The sequence below is a fragment of the Megalops cyprinoides genome, chromosome 3 (assembly GCF_013368585.1).
Source record: "Megalops cyprinoides isolate fMegCyp1 chromosome 3, fMegCyp1.pri, whole genome shotgun sequence".
Classification (NCBI taxonomy): domain Eukaryota; kingdom Metazoa; phylum Chordata; class Actinopteri; order Elopiformes; family Megalopidae; genus Megalops; species Megalops cyprinoides.
The window spans coordinates 22,306,359-22,327,058 of NC_050585.1; the positions used below are offsets into that span (position 1 = coordinate 22,306,359).

A 20,700-nucleotide genomic window follows, 5' to 3' on the forward strand; every position below is an offset into this window, starting at 1 on the left:
TTTATTTCTGGGGGCCATCAGTACTGACTGTATGATCAAGTCCTGAGATTATCTCTAAAAAGAATAGGACGCGGCGTAGTTCTCGCGAGAGTCCAGGCTATTCTGGTCTCTTTTATTATCGTTATTCTAAAAGGTTTATTATGGTCCCCCCCACCCCCCTCCCTCCTCCGACGTTTTCGCAGTTCTTAGGCGCGAGCAACGAGAGTCGGCGAAAAGAAGGACGTGATAAACCACAAAAGTCTGCAAGAAGCTTAAACATTCATCGCCATCTCTCCTGTTCCTTAACCCGGTGACACCTTCTCACGTCGGTACGACCGGCCCCTAATCATATCGGCTAAGAACGAAGACGGGAGAAAAACAAGTCAAGGGGTTGAAAAAGCAAGACAGTCGGTTTGCCATCTGAAATCGTCAGGTACAATAAATCTCACCTATCTTCTTTGATTTTTTTTTTTCATACGACAACAAAAATTGAATGCAATGTATTGCAATTACATGGTATTACTCAGATTTGGACAGAAATCTTAATGTTTGTGCGAGGTGTGTGTGTGTGTGTTTGTGTGTTTGTAGACATGAACATGTATTCTCATGTGAAAGTGAGCCGCGCGCTCCAGCCAGCAAATATCCAGTGTAAACAATAGCTTCATACAATGGGAAATGCGAATAAATAAATACTGACAGGAAATACTAATCGCTGTAGATATGTTTTTACATACCAGAGAGCATTTAATTGGGCATGGCGCACTCCGAGACTCCGGTGCATTCTACAAAGCGTGTAGGCGCATTAATGTACAGTTTTGATTGATATTATTCCAGTTCATTCGCGCTGAAGCGGTCTTGTTGCATAAGACCGGCATTTTGCAGTAAGAATCGGAGTCACGACCCTGTGAGGCTGTTATGGGTTGTTATGGCCTTGTGGATGGATGCTGCACTTCATGTACCTCTGGCTGACGTAGTATGCGGCGATAAAGTACTTTAATATTACATCTTGCAATTATCTTTGTGGAAGGCGTTGTGGGGGAGGGATTCATGCACTCACATGTAGCATATTCCACGAGCAAACCCGTACATTTCACAGATATGGCAAGCGGGGACACAGTACTTCTTCAAGAGATATAGCAAACACGCCCACTCTCTGGGATGTTGTTTGCAATGAGATCAGTGCAGGAGCTAGCTGACGTTACTATCACATATTCACTCCCTATTGGCATATCACCGTTTTACAGCATCTATAATAGTTGTCAGATGTTATATGCTGCAAGTATTTGCATTTGTACCTCAGGATATTTACTAAAGCAATTAAATACATTACCTAGTTTAAGGGTACAACAGCAGTGCCCCACCTGGGGATCAGCCTTGAAACCTTCTGTTTAATAGCTCCGTTCTGGATTCATTTCTCACTGCCTCCCACTCTACCATGGTTATTAAAGGGCATGCTAATGCTACAGCCTCCTCTCCACTTCAGCTCTTCATTATATAATCTGTGAAAATCTGTGTAGCCCCTGATGTGTGTGTTAAATACACTATATGGACAAAAGTATTCAGACGCCTGACCATCCCAAAGGTGCTCGATGGGGTTGAGGTCAGGGCCTTGTGCGGGCCGGTCAAGTTCTTCCACACTGAACTCATCAAACCATGTCTTTATAGTCCTTGCTTTGTGCACTGGGGCACAGTCATGATGGAATAGAAAAGGGCTTTTCCCAAACTGTTGCCAGAAAGTTGGAAGCGTAGCATTGTCAAAAATGTCTTGCTATGTTGAAGCATTAAGATTGCCCTTCACTGGAGATAAGGGGCCTAGCCCAAACCCTGATAAACAGTGTATAATACACCCATTCCCTTTACAACACAAATGATGCTGTGATATTCACATCTCAAGTTTGTACAATAATAATATTAATATTGTCGTTGATTTATTTATTCATTCATTTATTTCACAGAATGAACTGGAAATTGAAATTCTGTGAATAGTGAAATGGATCGATTTATCTGCAGTAATGTCCTTTCAGTGAACCAGACCTTCATTCCCATGTATGTACAAAAGAATATCTTTCTTTTAAAAAGCTCTTCCATTTAGGCATTAATGTAGATGTTTATTTAACCAAGCAAAGCACTCAGCACTGCCTACTTACTGTAGAGGCCTGAGAGAGAGACCAAGGTGAGAGTTGGGACTGTGAGCACTATCTACATTGTATGACCTGTACACATCTTGCCCTTGTGCCCGTTGTTTGCCCACTATATGCACTTTTGTATGTTGCTTTGGATAAAAGCGTCTGCTAAATGAATTAATGTAAATGTAAATGTAGTACTGCATCTTCAAACAGACTTTGCTCACAGCTGAGAACTACTGTCTCATTGTGGAACTGTACACATCTGTCCCCATACTGTCGCTGTACTTACTGTATGCACTTTTGTATGTCACTTTGGATAAAAGCGTCTGCTAAATAAATAAATGTAAATGTAAATGTAAATGAAATATTAGCAGAAGACAGGGAGCACTGCAGTACCACACATGACCACTAGGTTAGTGTTATTCTTCAAGACACAAAGTCTGTCTTAATGTATACTCCTTTTAAAAATGTTAAAATGAATAAAAACAATGAGGTTTTTTCTTCATTTTGTGCTTTGATCATGTAATATACACACATATCTCTGGGAAGTTTTTTTATTTTTTTGGGGGGGGGGGGGGGGTGCATTGGATACATGCTCATTCCAGGTACTTGTCAACAAATCTAACATCAGTTTTCCCACCCCAAATCTTAGCCCCAACCATTTTGTGTAAAATTCTGAAGGATCAGTTTTAAGAGCAGAAAGCTCACAGGCAGTAATTGGAGGGGGTGCAGTATGAAGCTAGGTCATCTAGTGTGGGTTGACAGGGCATCTGTCCCCAGATACATGAGGATGTCCTCACTGTGTCAGACAGAGAGAAAATGTGAGACAGAGAAGGGGAGCTTGTTAATGAGATGACACCCTCAAAATAGACATCCCCACAACATACACACACACACAAACACACACACATCTGATGGTAGGGGTGCTGCACTGGAATGGTGTACACATGCAGCTGAAGTCCATCTCATCCCCTCCCTTCCACTCCCTCCTACTCTAATCCCATCACCATGGCAACTACACAACACCGCTAAACACGGCGTGAGTGTATGCGTGTGGAGAGTGCAGGGGTCAAATATGACAGCCATCAGCATGCTGCTCATCCATTTAGTGTGAGAGTTCATCTCCATGGGGACTTTCTCAAAGGAATGTTTTGTTTCTCACTATTTTCACTTTATTGTAGAGACCAGCCTTCACAGACTGAGGAAACCTGCTCAGAACTAGAAGGAACACAATGATCCCCTCCATCTCCTCCCTCTTCCCCCTCTCACCCCTCCTCCTCCTCCTCCTCCTCCTCATGCTAATACCTTCCTGGGCGGAGTCCCAGGCTGACCCTGACCTCATAGTCACAACGCGGGCGGGGAAAGTTCGGGGCGTGCGACTGCCTGTGCCAGATGGGGGTCATGTGGCCGCATTCCTGGGCATCCCATTTGCCGAGCCCCCTGTGGGCAAGAAGCGCTTCCGGAGGGCGGAGCCAAAAAATGCTTGGTCTGGCGTGCTGAATGCCAGCTCCTACCCCAACGCTTGCTACCAGCTCGTGGACACCTCCTACCCCGGCTTCCCAGGCACTGAGATGTGGAACCCCAACCGGGAGATGAGTGAAGATTGCCTGTATCTGAATGTGTGGGTGCCAGCACCGCCCTGGCCCCACAACCTGACGGTGATGGTGTGGATCTACGGCGGGGGCTTCTACAGCGGCTCCTCCTCGCTGGATGTGTATGACGGCCGCTACCTGGCCCACACTGAGCGCGTCATCGTGGTCTCCATGAACTACCGGGTCGGGGCCCTGGGCTTCCTGGCCCTGCAGGGCTCCCCGGAGGCCCCTGGCAATGCGGGGCTCCTGGACCAGCGCCTCGCCCTGCAGTGGGTACAAGACAACATCCAGGTCTTCGGGGGCAACCCCAGACAGGTGACCATATTCGGAGAGAGTGCTGGCGGGGCGTCTGTGGGGATGCATCTCCTGTTGCCTGACAGCCGCCCGACCTTCTCCCGCGCGATCTTGCAGAGCGGAGTGCCGAACTGCCCCTGGGCGACGGTGAGCTCGGCGGAGGCGCGGCGGCGTGCCACACTACTCGCCACACTGGTGGGCTGTCCCGGCGGCAACGACACCGAGCTGGTGGACTGCCTGCGGACCCGGCGCCCGCAGGAGCTGCTGGACAGCGAGTGGCAGGTGCTGCCCTACAGCAGCCTCTTCCGCTTCCCCTTCGTACCTGTGGTGGATGGCGTGGAGCTCCCCGACACCCCTGACGCCATGCTCAGCTCAGGCAACATCAAGGATGCCCAGATCCTGCTAGGCGTCAACCAGGATGAGGGGTCCTACTTCCTGCTCTATGGTGCCCCCGGCTTCAGCAAGGACAACGAGAGCCTGATCTCCCGCGAGGACTTCCTGGAGGGCGTGAGGCTGAGTGTGCCGCACGCCAACGACATCGGCCTGGAGGCGGTGCTGCTGCTCTACACTGACTGGATGGACGAGGACAACCCCCGCAAGAACCGTGACGCCATGGACGACATCGTGGGCGACCACAACGTCATCTGCCCCCTCCAGCACTTTGCGGGGACCTACGCACAGCACCACACCCTGCTCTCTCAGTCTGGGGGTGCCAGCGGGGCAGGCGGGACAGGGTCTGGCAGCGGGACCTCGAGTGTGGTCTCAAATGGCGGCGGGGCCAATCCCCAAGGTTAGCTATGTGCATTTAATAGCAAATAAATGCGTATCCTGACTGTCATTAACAGTTTTGGACAGATTTTGTGACAGATTGTTTATGCTCTTTCTTTCTCCCATCTGTCCATTCCTGTCTCTTCCACTGCGTGTCCTCCTCTATTTCTCCTCCTCTCTGTTTCTCTGCTTCACAATCCACCACCCAACATCATAACATTTCTCTCCCCCTTCATACGATTTCCTCTCTGGGTCACCGACCCCTCCCTCTCACTCCATCCACCTGTTCTGTCTAAAACACACCTCCTCTCCCTCCCCATCTCTCCCCTGCAAACCACTCTAACCCAAGGAGGAGGTGTGTACCTTTACCTTTTCGACCACCGGGCGTCCAACCTGCCGTGGCCGGAGTGGATGGGCGTGATCCACGGGTACGAGATCGAGTTCGTGTTCGGCCTCCCGCTGGAGAAAAGCCTGAACTACACTGCCCAGGAGGAGGCCCTCAGCCGGCGAATCATGAGATACTGGGCCAACTTTGCCCGAACCGGGTGAGTGAGAGGGGCCAACTTCACATATATCGGGTGAGATAACGTCACCTGTAACTGAATATTCAATCATCTGTCCATAAACTTGGGTCTCAAGTAAATGTTTGTGTTACTGTTTATTCTGCATTATGATGAGTGCAGAATCAACACCAACACAGATGAAAAAAGCATATTTGCATGGAAAAGCAATACAAATGTAACACTTAAATTGACTTATTAGTCAAAATCACAGTCAGATGATAGCTGAATCCAAGCTTCAGTGAGAGAGATTGAAAGCACTGAGTAGGAGGAAGTATGTGTGTATGGAGTGATGTACAGTAGCTTGTAGTAGGGACGAGGAGACAGGTTGCTTGTGCCATCTTCAGCCGTTTGTGATGACCCCCCCATCAGTAACCCCAACCTGAACGTGGACGGGAGCGTGGACCCGCGGCACATGTGGCCGCTCTTCACGGCGGGGGAGCAGAGGTTTGTGGGGTTGAACACTGAGCCGCTGAAGCTGCACCGTGGCCTGAGGACCCAGCCCTGCGCGCTGTGGAACCGCTTCCTGCCTCGTCTGCTGGACATCACAGGTACCCGGACCCCCACCGCGTCCTGCACACCCTCTCTGTTCCCGCTGTGCCCCCCTGCTGCCTCTCCATCTCGGTCCCCGTCACTCTCGCTCTGTCTCTTCCTCTCGCTCTCTCCCTACCATCTAAGAGTCATTCCTGTATCTGTGCTGGATTCTGGGTGTTTTACAGTTAAACTTACCATTGGTCTTACACTGCACACACACACACAAACACACACACAGAGTATGACATAGATACCGACATGACGCGTGTGGTACAGTTGTAGGGTGGAGCACGGGCACAGTGAGAGGGTGAGGTAATGGAAGAGGAGGCAGAGAGGGAGGGACAGATAAGAGTGTTTAGTTTGTACTGTGGAAAGTTTAATGGGACTGAAAGAAAACAGCACTTGCAGCACATAAGAGGCCATGTCTCTGAATTCACTAATTCTCTGTTGTCCTTTGTCTTTCTGTCTTTTTCTCTCTCATTTTTTTTTCAAGAAAACATATTTCCTGAAATGAATTAGTTAAATATAACAATTGTGATAATTAATAATAAAAACTATAGTAACACCAACAACAATTATTACAATTAATAACAGTAATAATCATTTGATGTTATTTTGGTGTCACCCACTGTCTCAGGCCATGACAGCCAGAACTCATTGTGCTGCAATTTTTACAGTTCTGTTGGAGAATAATTCTTTGTCTTTTTCATATTTTTTGTATTTGAAAATCAGTTTACTTTGGTCAGGTAGTCTGCCACAGTGTATTCTCTTACATAACCAGATAGCAAGGCATTTAGCTTTATGCTTTTTGTGTTTCTCAATGTGTGATGCTTGTGTTTTGTATTAGTTGCATTCTACAGTTCTACAGTGAGCCTCTCTCTCTCTCTCTCTCTCTCTCTCTCTCTCTCTCTCTCTCTCTCTCTCTCTCTCTCTTCTCTCTCTCTCTCTCTCTCTCCCTTTCTCTCTCCCCCTCTCTCACAGATAATATTGATGAGACGGAGCGGCAGTGGAAGGCTGAGTTCCACCGCTGGAGCTCATACATGATGCACTGGAAGAGCCAGTTTGACCACTACAGCAAACAGGAGCGCTGCACAGAACTCTGAAAGAGAGAGAGAGAGAGAGAGATGGAAGGAGGGAGTGTGTGTGTGAGTGAGAGAGAGAGAGAGAAAGAGAGACAAAGAGACAGAGTATGTGTGAGAGAGAAAAAGAGAAAGAGAGAGAAAGTATGTGAGACAGAGAGATATAGTGTGTGTGTGTGTGTGTGTGAGAGAGAGAGAGAGAGAATAGAGAAAAGAAAATATGCTTGGTAACTTCACATGGGGAGTGATTGTTCCTACCAACAGAAAGTAATGCAGACAATTTATTGATGCTGTGAGGTTGCAGCAGCGTGATAAAGTTAACAACAGTCAGCATGGGCAGGAAAGTGTTGTGAGAGTGTTGTTTGTCAGCTGGGACTGTCCGTAAACTGTTTGATTTACCTACTGGCTGATTGTTTGATGGATGCATTAATTGGTTGACTATTTAATTATTGTAATTAGTTTGAAATAGCCTGCAGACAGCACTCATCTGAAGGCCTTGTTTGTATCTGAATGCAGTGAGGCAGCGCCTTAGAAAAGGTGTGAGATCAGATCTCCTTTCTCTACTTTCTTAATGCTGCTCAGCTGGAGGACAGTGCAGGGCAGGGAGGTATGGAGGACAGCAAGGCTCACTGTTCAGAGCGCGTTCCTGACCTGTGAAAACTAAGACTGTGTGTGTGTGTGTGTGTGTGTGTGTGCGTGTGTGTGTGTGTGTGTGTGTGTGTGTGTGTGTGTGAGGTTGGGGGCTGCTATGATGATAGGATCCCACTTGGATTTTTTTAATTTAAGAATTTATTCTTTCACACAATGGCCACTGTAACTGACCTTACTGTCCTGCACGTTTGTTGATATTTGAACACCTGTCTATCATTTCTGTCACTCTAAAGATCACTGTCTGTGCGCCTGTCTCTCCCTTTCTGCATTCATCTGTGGTTCCATCCGAGATTATTACTTATAGGAGTAAGGAGCCACTCTCCCAAACTGCATGTACTACTATTTTGCTGTGTGTATGAAAGTGTGTGTATTATGCGTGTTAAGTGTGTGCGAGTCGGTGAGTGAGGGAATGTGTCTTTCATAGTAGTATTTTTTTACATGTCATGCTGACCACTATGCGTGTGCACTTGTGTGCCAGTGCACTTGCCCACTTGCACGTGGTCATAGTTATTGTTGCTATATCAGCTTTCACTTGGACCGCTCCACACGCCTCATCAGTTTCTGTTATCATGACTGATGCGGTTGCTTTGCCAACCAGCCAACGTCATGCCATCGCATCACCCCATTCCCCAGCACCCCTCCCTGACAGAAATGGGGGCGTGCCTCTCACATCGAGAAAGGTTCTACTCTGGCAAGAAATTTGTTTGAATACTGGAAAACCCAGTGCCAAAGACTGTTTAATTTTGATATTAATTTTTTTCATTCAAAATTTGACTCAAACAGTATCTTTTAAACAGTTTAGCTGTTCTTTTTCTCCTCATTAGAATGGTGGAGTTTTTCTGCTCAAACAACTAACTTTCAGGACTTTCTTAGTTTGTCCTGTAATGTGCATCATGAGTTATTAAACACATTAAGCAATATTAAGCCTAAGCAATTGAGTAAAGACATTGACAACATGATAACATTGTGAAACCTTACAGAAACATGACTTGCCGGTAATGTTTTGGCTGCAATTATGTGACTGCTTGTCATGGACAGTGATGGGAGAGGTGGAAGAATAGACCAGGGGATCATTTCAGGAAGATGGTGTGACAGACGTCGGCCTGCCTCTCTTATCTAGCCTCAATTAACCTAATAATCCATGTCACGCTTATGCCATTTCATGACACTAATTTATGATTGATATGATCCAGCTAACTCATGGCTGGTTTGCCAATCAAGCTACGTGCACATTCATGTGAAAATTTTAAAGGTGTAAGAAGAGACTGATCTCTGATTAATGAAAATGTAGACCGTGTATGGCAAATTATTAGTGCACATTTTGTGAAGGGGTGCAACTAGAGCTACATTCTCAGGGAATTAAATGCATAACACTGTGTCCACTTCACTCGCATGTAATTTGTGCACAGAACAGTAACCTAGAAATTCATGCAAGAAGCAGTGCTGCAGATTCTTTGGACCACATAGTTAGCTCGCTGTGTTCCACTTTAAAAATGCTGTATTTGCCGTTGTGTAAGCTACATGTGTTCTAATGCGCTGGCTTGGGATGAACACTATTGAAGGGGCGTGGTCTAAAGCTGATAATGCATATAGGAATAATGGGACTGCATAGGAGTTGCAGACAGAACCGGAACCTTCTGCTGCTAGCTGGAACTTCCTAGACAGAGAGTGGAAGGAACACAGAAGCCAAATATCTGTTCGCGATAGAACATCTGTGGCAGTACCTCTGTTAAGTCATCTTCATCAAAGCTGTCGTACTGTAAGTAAGCTATAACGTAAGCTGTAACGTAAGCTGTAGTACTTTTACGTCAGTTTACCATGCCAGAAAGCAGCTTGGGGACTAAAGGAGAAGCAGGGGTGAATTTCAGAAGCTCACAGGCTGGCTGATGGTTGTACTGAGTTCTGTTGATTTCAAATACAGTAAATATGTTGCCTGAGATTTTTTATACTGTATATCACGTTCTGTTCCTCTCAGCATATTGATTTATATGTAACTATTGTTATCTGCAGTCACAGTGTTAAATCTTCTGTTCTGCTCACTGTACTAGTGTCAGTGTGATTTCCATCAATGTGGGATCAGTTTTACCAAACAAGGAATATCTGATTTGAATGGTCAGAATGATACGCGTTCATGCACACGACCAGGCTATGGTTGAGTTTAGGGTGCTCTGGAGCAGATTCAAGATCTGGATGTGTTGTCATGGTGATGAACATGGTTAGACAAACTGGTTTCATGAAATAAGAATTTTAATAGAAGAAACAAGAATTATAAGGTTAGCTGGCTAATCCCACTTCATGAAATACTCCCCTGGAAAATGGAAGTATTATATATGTATAACACCACACTCACAATACATCTGTTAATGTTATATATCAACTCTGCATGCAGGTGTGTGTGTGTGTGTATCTGTCTCTCTCCATGTGAAACCATTTGCATCCAATACTGTATGCTTTATCAGTCAAAAAGTGATATTGTGATGGCTATGATTTTATGGAATTTTTATCCTCATTTACACTCTTATACTTTGTGGAGAGGGGGTAGATCATTTTAATGATTGCTGGTTAAATCACTGGAACACTGGTTCTTCCAGTGAGAATTTGGATTGTTTTAGTCACCAAGCATGACTCTGGATGGCTGGAGTAGTATATTGCACCTTTAACCCAAATGCAGAACATCAGTGTGTGTTTATTATGTTCTATCAATATGTGGTTTGACTGACATTCCAGACTACAGAAAAAAGTGTGCATGCATTAGAAAATGTGTGTGTCTGTGTGACAGCTGCCCAAGCACCTCTCGTCCAATAAGAAACCCCATTTTTGTCTTAGTCCCACCTTGCATGCCTTAGCCAATGCACCTCAGTCCCTGTCCTTTTCCAAATATGCTGACTGTTATTTTCTGTAATATAATCAGTGCTAAAATGTAGAATTTGTGCAGAACAATTGTTACAATTACAGGTCATATTATCATAATAATAACAATAATAATGGTAATAATAATAATTCAGAGGTCCGGATCATCCTGCAAGCAATAATAGAAAATTCAGATTCCAAAGTGTATGTAATATTGAAATGCACTGAACTGTTCACGATACTAATGAAGATGATGATGATGTAGATTATGGTGATGATGGTGATGGTGATGATGGTTGTGATGACGATGTGAATTCTTAAGGTAATGAAAGGGCAATGACAGTGTGATGTAAAAGTTCTGTTTTTAATGTACACAATTTCTATTTTCCTTTTTTAATGGATAGATTAATGGATTGGTGTTTAGTTCGTACTGACATTTGCTGCTAATAGGCCCAGTACTGTGGATTAATTGCTGCTCAGCACAGCCAGTGAAAGTCACACTCACATGTGGAAGGAAAAATTACCACAACTCTGCCACACAGTTAAATTAGAAAAGCACTGAGCCAATAAAATGAATGGCATTAAAACATACACACATACCGTCAGGAACATGCTGTGGAGTTTCAGCTGGCTCTGATGGGGGACACCACATCTGAGCTGACGATTTGCGACATAAGCGATGACATGTGTTCTTGTTGTGTGGAAATGGAGTGCCAGCTTCCAAGTGTTCACACCCAGAGCATGACCCTTTCAGTCGGTTCTGCTATTATTATTATTATTATTATTATTATTATTATTATTGATTATTGATTATGTTGTTATTATTCTGTGCATTGTTCCAGACAGATCCCTCTGTGCCAGACCTGCCCTGTGCAGGTCCATCACCTGTGGACTCTGTATCTGCCCTCCTGTCTTAGCACCTTAAACCTTCTACAACAACCTAAATAAAGTGACTGACACCAACAACAGCCTCTGGCCTTCTGTCTGACCTTGTCATCTTGCCTCTGTTTCTGTCTACTAGCTACTCGTCTCAGTCCATCTCTGTGTCTGTTTTTTTCTGCCCATTTCTTCCGGCCTGTTTGTTTGACTCCAGCTCTGGAACGTTCTTTGTCTAGTTTTTGTGTGTCTTAGCTTCTTCTCTGTCTGACTGTCTCCCTGTCTCTTTCCCTGTGTGAGCGCCAGGCTATTTGATCTCTACTCTTTATTACATCTTACTGATACATTGTCTGCTTTTTGTCTGAGTCTGCAGAGTTTGCAGTTGTGTATGCGTGAGCGTGTAAGATGGAGAAAATAAATTAGGACTTTCGGGGTGTGAGCTCATTTTCCTGCATATCTTATGAAATCACATTGTTTATGCCTCTTGTACAATGTGTATCTCACATAATTATTGTAAAATGTGCCTGAAATGTCTGCGAGGTCTGGAAACAGCAAGTGGGACACACAAATGGAACAGCTGTTTAAAACAATCACTGTTCCTTGTATGTAAGAATATTGCATCATCCTCTTTCTTCGTGGGTATCACAGTTTCTGTGAGTAAAATGTAAACAACAAACGGTTACGGGAACTTTCCTCTAACCGTAATACCCCCGCCCCGCCCCTTCTCATCTCTACTGTCCAATTTCCCAGACATGTCGAGTAAACATTTATTTCACCCAAACAATTTTTGACAGTGAGGTTAATATTTTGGGGATGTTTCACACACTGCACGGCGTCGTGTACAAAGAATTACAAAGAAGTACAAAGAATTACAAAGAAGTACAAAGAATCCCCCCCCCCCCCTCCCCCCCACCTCATTACTATCGATTTACCGCCATCCTAATACAGTACATTTTGACAGTTATTTATTACAAATGGTGCTAGTTTCCGGGGGGAAATCTATTTTATAAGACTTTGCTGATATTCCCATTATTTTGTAATGGTAGGCATACCTTTTAAAGTAACCCGATAACCCGATAAGATTTTCAGTCTCTAAGATGAGGGCTTGCCGTTGATTCTGTGGCTAATTATGACTTAAGCAGAAGTAACTGAAATTTTCAGGTGCATCTGCAGACACTGTTTCTTTAAGACTATGCGATTAAATAGGTCAAACGATAGTAAGTTAGAACACGCGCCCCTCACAAACGGGTTTTTAGAAATTCAAGATGATCTAAAATCGAATTACCAATTAATTTGATGTACTGAGTGTTTTCTCTCTTTTTAAAGATGGATATCCGTTGCCGTTTTTTTAGAAACAGAACCATTTTCAACACACCATCCTCGACCAAGACCTGGGAATTACAAGCACTCCATATCATGACCAACGGTATAAAAAATTGCTTTTAAGTGTTTGCATTTTATGACCGGCAAAAACGGTTGCATCGCTTAACGAGTGCGCGTAGTAAAATGCAGTGAATGTATAGCCTACATACTAAATGGATTTGCATTGACAGCACACGGTTGTGCTGCTGCTGAGACGACTATTGTTCGGCACTTCCCTAATTCTCGGATTCCCCCCATCTGGTTTGAATCGTCATCTCCGAAATTGTGAAATTGGACACCTGAGTCTTTTCTTTACCCTTTCGCCTTTCTTTTCCCCTCCCCTTCCCTTCCCAACGCCGCTTATCCCCAATCAGTGTTGTTCTCCTGTTTAGTGTTTACTCTTTTTGACTTTTTTAATTTTGATAACGATTCAAGGTAATATGATTAAATGTAATCTCCACGTTAGCTAAAAACTCCGGTCGAAGTTAAATTCACGATAAGGTCGAGGTTGCTGCCGCCGGAGGATCAATCTTACCAGGCGAACTTTTTAAGTTATAAGAAACGGGATGAACTTGGGAAGGGTGGGGAGAATGCGAGCCGAGGAAAGGGAAGGCGAATAGGGGGAGACGTGTGTTTTATAATCTAGGGCGAAGAGTTTCAAAACTAAGATAAGGGCGAGACGATCGCCTCTGTCAGTCTGGCAGGGCAAGAGAGAGGGTTGCGCGTTCCGTCAGAGAAGCGGGCACTGACAGCCAGGAGTCGGTTGAGAGCAGATCCGTGCGCTGTTTCAAGTAGGTAAGTATGTCTATCCGTATGTCCGCACCCCCAAAAACAAGCTGAAAACAACATGTCCTCGCTGTTTAGCTGCATTCAACTGCATGCTTATCAGTTAAATCGCCCATCCTCCACAACCCACCAGAAATATAAATATATGCTTGCTAAGCTTCAGCATCCTTACTGTACAGAGAGTGAATGTTCTTGAAAAAATCCGTTCAGTCCTTATATTCATGTTTATGGAGCTTGGTTAAAGCAGTCAAGTTTGAATCATATTTTCAGTCACAAAATGAAGTTGGTGACCTGAGTGTCAACAATGAAATATGGCAACGCCAATATTTTTGACCCATAGTGTCTTTGCATCAGTGCGACCTGCATCCACAGCCTTCACCCAAATTCAGGAAAAGCTGCCCTGCAATACCTCTGTGCTTTGATTGAATCAACCCCATTATCACTGTATCACTGGAATGATACGCATGTTTGTGAAGTACAAGGACAGAACTACAGAGTCATGTGCAATATGATTCCTTGACATCTTTAGAACTGCAGTGACAATTCTGTGCAGACTATGTGCTGTGACTGAGTAGAATACCTGAGTGTTGTCAATCACTCTCTATTATGATCCCATCAAAAGACTTTTCCCTCTTTGCAAAATACTACAGTTTGTTCAGGTTATTTAATGACAGATAACAGATGATCATTATACCCCTTTTATGGCTCCAGAGGGCTGATTGTGGCAGTTCATAAAATATTACATGGCTTATGAAATGACACTTTTTATGTCATTTTTCTAAAATGTTTGTCTTAATATGAATCACACTTTTGAGTTTTTTAAAGCAGAATTAGAGCCCAGGCGGCTGTGCTTGTTGAATGCCAGGCCATGAAAATAGAGCCTCTCAAGTGCTGAAATTACAGGGAAAAAAAAAAATATATATATATATATATATACATACATACATACATACATACATATACGCACATCCATACATACACTATATGGACAAAAGTATTTGGATGCCTGACCATTACATTGTAATGACATTGTATTCAAATACATATTCTTTAATATGGAGTTGGTCCCCCTTTTGCAGCTATAACAGCTTCCACTCTTCTTGGAAGGCTTTCTACAAGATTTTGGAGTGTTTCTGTGGGAATTTGTGCCCATTCATTCTGTAGAGCATTTATGAGGTCAGGCACTGATGTTGTAACAAAAATTGTTACATCTGTACATAAAGTGACAAAATGCCTAACAAAATCGTGCAGCATGAAAAACAACCCTTTCAGTCTTTCTGGATTATCTTCAGCCATCATCATTGTGTTCCAGGGGTTTGCTCACCTTAACATTGTAAAGATGTATTGCCTTAAAACAGGCCCGGCAGTATGGGGGTGATTACGGGTGCACCCCCAGATGGACCTCAATGTACCCCCAGTTGTCTCCTCATACTCCAATGTCTACATAGTATTTATGACTTTTCGTCATTTGTGGATGTCAGCACCCCTCTGTATTTTCTCCTGGCGCTGGACCTGCCTCACAATGGGTTCAGAGCTGTGAATAAATCTTTCCCAAGGTGTTAAGCACTGTGTTGTTCAGAGTGCAAGAAAGCCTGCAGTTGCTGTAAACCATTTTATTCCTGCACAGTATCTCCCTCCATTCCTCGCTCATCCTCTTTTTCCCTGTGTCCCTCATGCTAGAGTAAAGGATGGAGGGAGAGAAGGAAAGAGAGAGTGAGAAAGGGGAGGAGAAGGAGAACGATGAGGCGGAGGATTCTGATCGATTGACAGAGGGGGCAGCCCTGCCATGCCAAGAGGGGTCCTCTGACTTACCCATCATGCACTGGGAGGCGCTGAGCCTGCGCATTGCAGAGCTGGAGAAACAGGAAGAGGAGAGGAAGGAAAGGTTAAAGGTCAGAATGCTGTGGGTTGTATTGTTGTAGAGTACAGCCATAGAGTCCATGGCGTTTCAGACTGGCTTTGAGTCTGAGACACAGAATAGTGTGGATGAATAACAAATACAGATTGATTTGTGACAGCTCTTATAATCAATGTTTTAGCACCATTTTGAATTAACAGTAACACATAATGGACTAAATTCAACATGTATGTGTTAGAGCAGTGTAGCATGAATTCCACAATGGCTGTGGTAAAGAACCACATGGACAGCAGCAGCTGTTCACACCATTTGGGTCTCCCTCCTTCTCCTTCATTCTCTCTCCTTTTCTGTCCTTCAGAGCCTGGGTGTGCTGGAGCGAGGGAGTGTGTCAGCAGGCTGGATGAAGGAGAGGGAGCGAGGGAGCTGGAGTGCAGAGTGGGATGACACGGAGGATCGAAGCCGTCGCATCATGGCGCTCACCTCTCGGTGCGGAAACACAGCCTTGTGGTCCTACCTCGTCTGTTCCTTCCCTCTGTTTCCTCACCTGGCAGAGGGGATTAAGTCAACGTGTCTGTTCTGACCTCTTCCTCCCTCTTTCTGTCCAGGTTCCACAATCAAAAGAACTTGCAGCTCTGCTTCATCAATAACAGCGAGAGTGAGGATGAGGAAGAGGACGAAGATGGAGTGGGGACAGAGGTGAGGAGGAAAAAAACTGAAACAGTCTGTATCAGCAGCTAAAGGCAATATTCTCACCAGCTGGATGTCACATCTGCGATGACATCAAATGCATCTGGAGCACATTTCAAGGGAAGTGTCATCTCCTCTACACACGATTTCCCAGAGTTATTGGGAGCAGCAGGTGATCATGATGCAGACTCGTGAAACACAGAGTGGATAATTAGCTCAGTCAGGAGGAAATAATTTGGTTTTACTCACAAAGAGAAAGAGGTGATGAAGAAGAGGATGACAGTGGAGAAAGGCGTACAGAGCTCAACTTATGTCGAATAATGCAGCATCAGGAATCGGACTCACAAGGGGGAATTATTCAAAATAAGAACAGAAACACGGGACCTGAGGACACCTGCCTCGACCTGTGAATTTTGCATCGTCTCAGCAACAAAACTTTATTCCAAAGAAGGGCCAGAAAAGCAAGTCCTGTACCCCTGATACATGAGACGCAATATATCACTGTTTGTGTTGGGCCAGAGAGGAAGTTTTGCCTCACATTTTGCCTAACCTAGCTTCCCTCACTGGGACAATACTCTCCATATCATGGTTCTGTGTGGCTTGTTAATAACTGATTTCCATTTGAGATGGATGAACCACAGAAAACAGAGTTATAGCTTTTTAACATCATGTACAGTGGTGTAGAATATAATTGATTTAATTCTTTGTCCCCCAAAGCGGCAAATTTCCCTGTGGTTTTTGCAAAAAAAAAAGGGGGACAGTTGTGCAACACCATTTATCACTTTCCATTCCAATACGAGTAATATTTTTACTATTGGTCTCTTTTCAAGAAATCCAGAGAGGGTGTGGCTGACGGGCATGGGCCATCAAGACAAGCCCCTCCCCCTGCTAATGCTGACAAGGGCAAGCGGACAAGGGGGTTGAAAATGGAAGTGAGGGCTACACTGAGCGCACTCAGAGACAAGCTGTGGGCCGAACAGAGAGAGAAGGAGGTGAGATGGGGACAATCTGTTTCAGACAGAGAGGAGAAGAGGGATGAGAAAGAGAGATCAAGTGAGTGAGCAATTGAGTAAGTGAGAGACAAAGAGACAGCGAGAGACAGCGAGCAAATGAGTGAGCGAGTTAGAATGAGATGAAGAGAGAATGTTCGTTAGCGAGGGAAGGAGAATGAGAGCTATGGAGTAATAGTATAGGTAGAGATGTTGTGTGCATGTGTGTCTCCTCCTGTCTGTCTTTGTGTTTGTCCCTTTGTTCTCTAAGCTAGCTGTCTGTTTGTCTGATTCATCTTTCTGTATTTTTGTATGTATTTCTGTGTGTGTGTGTGTGTGTGTGTGTGTGCGTCTGCCTGTCTGTCTGAATGCCTGTCCGTCTGTCTCAGCGGTTAGCATGCTGTGACACAGGGATAAAGAGGAAACCACTGGAGCTCGGTGATCTGCAGAACCTCAGCCTGCAGCAGCTGGACTCACTCAGAGCCTCCCTCAACCAGGCCATTCATGGTCAGTACACGGTCAACTTTCCACGATCATGTATTCAACCAGACTGTTCAGAATTAATACAATACCTGGATTACGCCCTTATCCAGACCATTCACGGTCGACCCAAACCCTGCCTTACACCTTCAACCAGACCACTCATGTTCAAAACAGATAGCATTACATCGTCACCCAATCAGCCAGACCCCTCATGGTCAATACAGACATAGCATTACATCTTCAACCATGCTTAGTTAATACATGTATTTATGTATGTATGTGTTTGTGTGTGCATGTTTACAAATACGTCTGTATTTATGTGTTTGGGTATGCGTGTGGTGTGGTTGTATGTGGGTGTGTTTGCAGACCTTAGCTCAGAGCTGGTGAGCCGGCTGCTGATGCGGGACCAGCTGAGGACAGAGCAGGATGCCATGCTGCTGGATGTGGAGGATATGACATCACTGTGACATCATTCGTTTCTTCAAGGTACAATATGCGACATCATCTGACATCTGACACTGTCATTGACGTCACCTTGAAGTACGTGAACGACATCACGCTGGACAGCATTTGCAGGCAGACCATAACTTCACTGCCAACCGTCACATGCAGACCCTGACACGGACACATTTCTGTGGGGGTCTGAGCGTGTGCTGCGCGTAATGCCTGGGTAATGAAGATCGCCATCTTCGTGGATAATGATGGAGTCTTGAAGCCTGCAGCACTGCAGTGTTGCATGTGTCCCGACCGCTGGGCTATAACTGCTTGCGGTGTCGGGCAGACATTCAGGAGTGAGTTCAGTGGAAACGCCAAAACAACCTGTCTGTGTCTGAGACTGTTGGAGAACATGGTTTTGGCATCAGTGTTATTATTTGTATTCAAATTCTTTGTACTCCTTGCTACAAAGTGTCACTGTTATTTGCAGCCTTAAAATAACTGCCTGGTCTTGCTCTACAGTCATGCTCTGATAAAACAGTTTTTCTCTGGGCGAAGTTTAGTTCTTATAAAGGGCTGTTCAGATGTGAATTGGACAGCTGGTGTCTGTATCTCTGCATCACTTGTGTTCATATGTTCACGGTTTCAGACTATGGTTGCGGTTCTAGCACAGTGGTCCTAGCTCTTGCTTGTCAGTAATTGAGACAGTAAGCTGCTCTTACTCCACTGCGCACTGAGCACATTGTGTGCCCTGGCACCTTTTTATTTTACTATGTAGAGGGAAGAGTTTCAGGAAACCACAGGAGAAAGGGAACGTGCATTCTAAGTTAGCCTGGAGAAAAGCATACCCTAAGTGAATGCCTAATAATTATAACAATAAATGTTTTGTCTGTTCTTTTTCAGTATTTGTCTTGTCCAAAACATTTTTATATTAAACATCAAACATTTATTTTATAAGACATGTGCATGTGCCACAAGTTCAGTTGAGTACCTGTGTGTTTATTTCTTTCTGCAGTTATGTGCATTAGTCTGCAGTGTGTGGATGTGTGTTTTTAATGTGTATGTGCCAAAAGATCCAGGTGAAGGCTTAAGGTTTGGCGTTTGGCACGTATTTGGTTCTTCTGTGGTAATGGTACAGCCTCATTAGTGTGTGTGTGTGTGTGTGTGTGTGTGTGTGTGTGTGTGTGTGTGTCTGTGTGTGTGTGTGCAAATGGCCAGCTCAGCATGAACAAAGGAAAGGACGAGAGTACAGGGGGAGGGAGAGAAAGAGGGAGGGATGAGTGAGAAGAGGCATAACACAGCAGACAAAGAGATGGAAATGGTTCTGGCGACTACATCCGGACTTCGGGGCGAGCCCGTTCTACGGATCGATTTCTCGTTTGCTCACTGAGTTAAGGGGCGGTGGGTTGGAAGTTAGGGCTGGAGTTTTAAAACCTGATCCTGAGGTGTTTAATCTGACTGAACAAGACTGCCATTCCATCTGCCAACAGGTAAGAGACTTGGAAAGTATGCACACAAACACAGGCATGCAGAGGCATACGCAAAACGCTAACTGAAAATTAGGCACATATTACAACAGACAAAAAAGGTCAAAAACACAGGAACATTGACCACAACGTCCAGCATGATTAGGCTAATTGCCGTAGTATGTTCGGTAGTCCCACTGGACTTTAGGGTTTGTGTTAAGACAGTGATTCCAATGCAGATGTAAACATAGACTTAATTAGCTTGTAAATGTCATTCCTTCCTTTTTCATGAGTGCTGTATAAAGCAGGTGTAACAGACAGGGTCTTACCTGTGTGTCTGCCAGTGCAACAGCGATTTAGAAACGCGAACACACAAATGGATTCTGTTTTACGGCACTCACTGATTTAATAAAGAAATAACTTGCACATTATCCCTTCAAGTTAATGACCAAATTAATAAGGTGGTAATAGATCATGAGATGAGGGTGACTTCCACAACCTGCATATCATTGCTGTGGTTTGAATTATTTCTACAATTAATTATTTACAACAATGTCAAAGCAGCATTGTGAGAACATGGTGTCTCCTGCGTATTAAGTTTCCATTCAGTATAGTGATTAATAATTTACTGTGACTGTGGAGGACAGAAGTATGCCCTTTACCTGAAAAAACACATGACTACTTCATTACCAAAAAACTCCTTTAAGACTACAAGGGCGGAAGAAAAAACACTAAGCAAAAAGCAGTGGATTCTACTTTTAACTATAACTTAAGATGTGAAATCCAAGGTCATACAGTATTAAAAAAATACTACTGATCAAGAGTAAACTCTTTTATCTTTAGTTGTGAAACTGTGATTTCAATACACTTCCCATGAGCCTCAGCTTCTGTGTGTTCTCAGCAAGATGGAGGTATAGTATCTGCGCAACATGTGCCCTCTACACAGAGGCCTAGGGCTGCATGGGATCTGACTGACAGACATAACACTTGCTACACAGTGCATGCGCAAATACTGTCTCAAGTGAGGTTTAGGCCATTTGCTGTGTGTATATTCAACACAGCCCAATGAGACAGTTCTTGCAAGAAATGAGGTGGCACAATAAAGATGGCGTACCAAGAGGAGCAGCCTTAGAAACGTACAGTTCAAGGAGGATAGGATGGCGTGGACAGACCGGAAGAAAAAGGCAGTGAATTCTGGAATGACAGATAGTAGCATGGATGGAGGGAAGGAACAGATGGACTGACTGGTGAATGGATGGACAGATATTCTGGGAAAGTGTGTTACTGATTGAATGAGTAATGAAGCGAAAGAGAGCCTGAGTCAG

General features: G+C 44.5%; 2 protein-coding genes across 3 annotated transcripts; both read left to right on the forward strand.

Moving 5' to 3' along the window:
* The first annotated feature begins 143 nt into the window (after positions 1-143).
* On the forward strand, positions 144-7,014 carry LOC118775101 (acetylcholinesterase-like). Of its 2 annotated transcripts, XM_036524820.1 has the most exons (6): positions 144-412; positions 1,935-2,025; positions 3,287-4,781; positions 5,109-5,304; positions 5,692-5,870; positions 6,835-7,014. In XM_036524820.1, exons 3-6 carry the CDS (start codon positions 3,338-3,340, stop codon positions 6,954-6,956), a joined length of 1,941 nt encoding a protein of 646 aa, XP_036380713.1. In that variant the 5' UTR covers positions 144-412; positions 1,935-2,025; positions 3,287-3,337; the 3' UTR covers positions 6,957-7,014. The 2 variants fall into 2 exon arrangements, with proteins under 2 accessions (XP_036380713.1, XP_036380712.1); XM_036524819.1 differs by lacking the exon at positions 1,935-2,025.
* A 6,014-nt stretch (positions 7,015-13,028) lies between these two features.
* On the forward strand, positions 13,029-17,941 carry LOC118774415 (schwannomin-interacting protein 1-like). Its single transcript, XM_036523761.1, has 7 exons — positions 13,029-13,466; positions 15,138-15,349; positions 15,674-15,801; positions 15,921-16,011; positions 16,833-16,994; positions 17,381-17,498; positions 17,841-17,941. Exons 2-7 carry the CDS (start codon positions 15,146-15,148, stop codon positions 17,939-17,941), a joined length of 804 nt encoding a protein of 267 aa, XP_036379654.1. The 5' UTR covers positions 13,029-13,466; positions 15,138-15,145.
* The last annotated feature ends 2,759 nt before the right edge of the window (positions 17,942-20,700 follow it).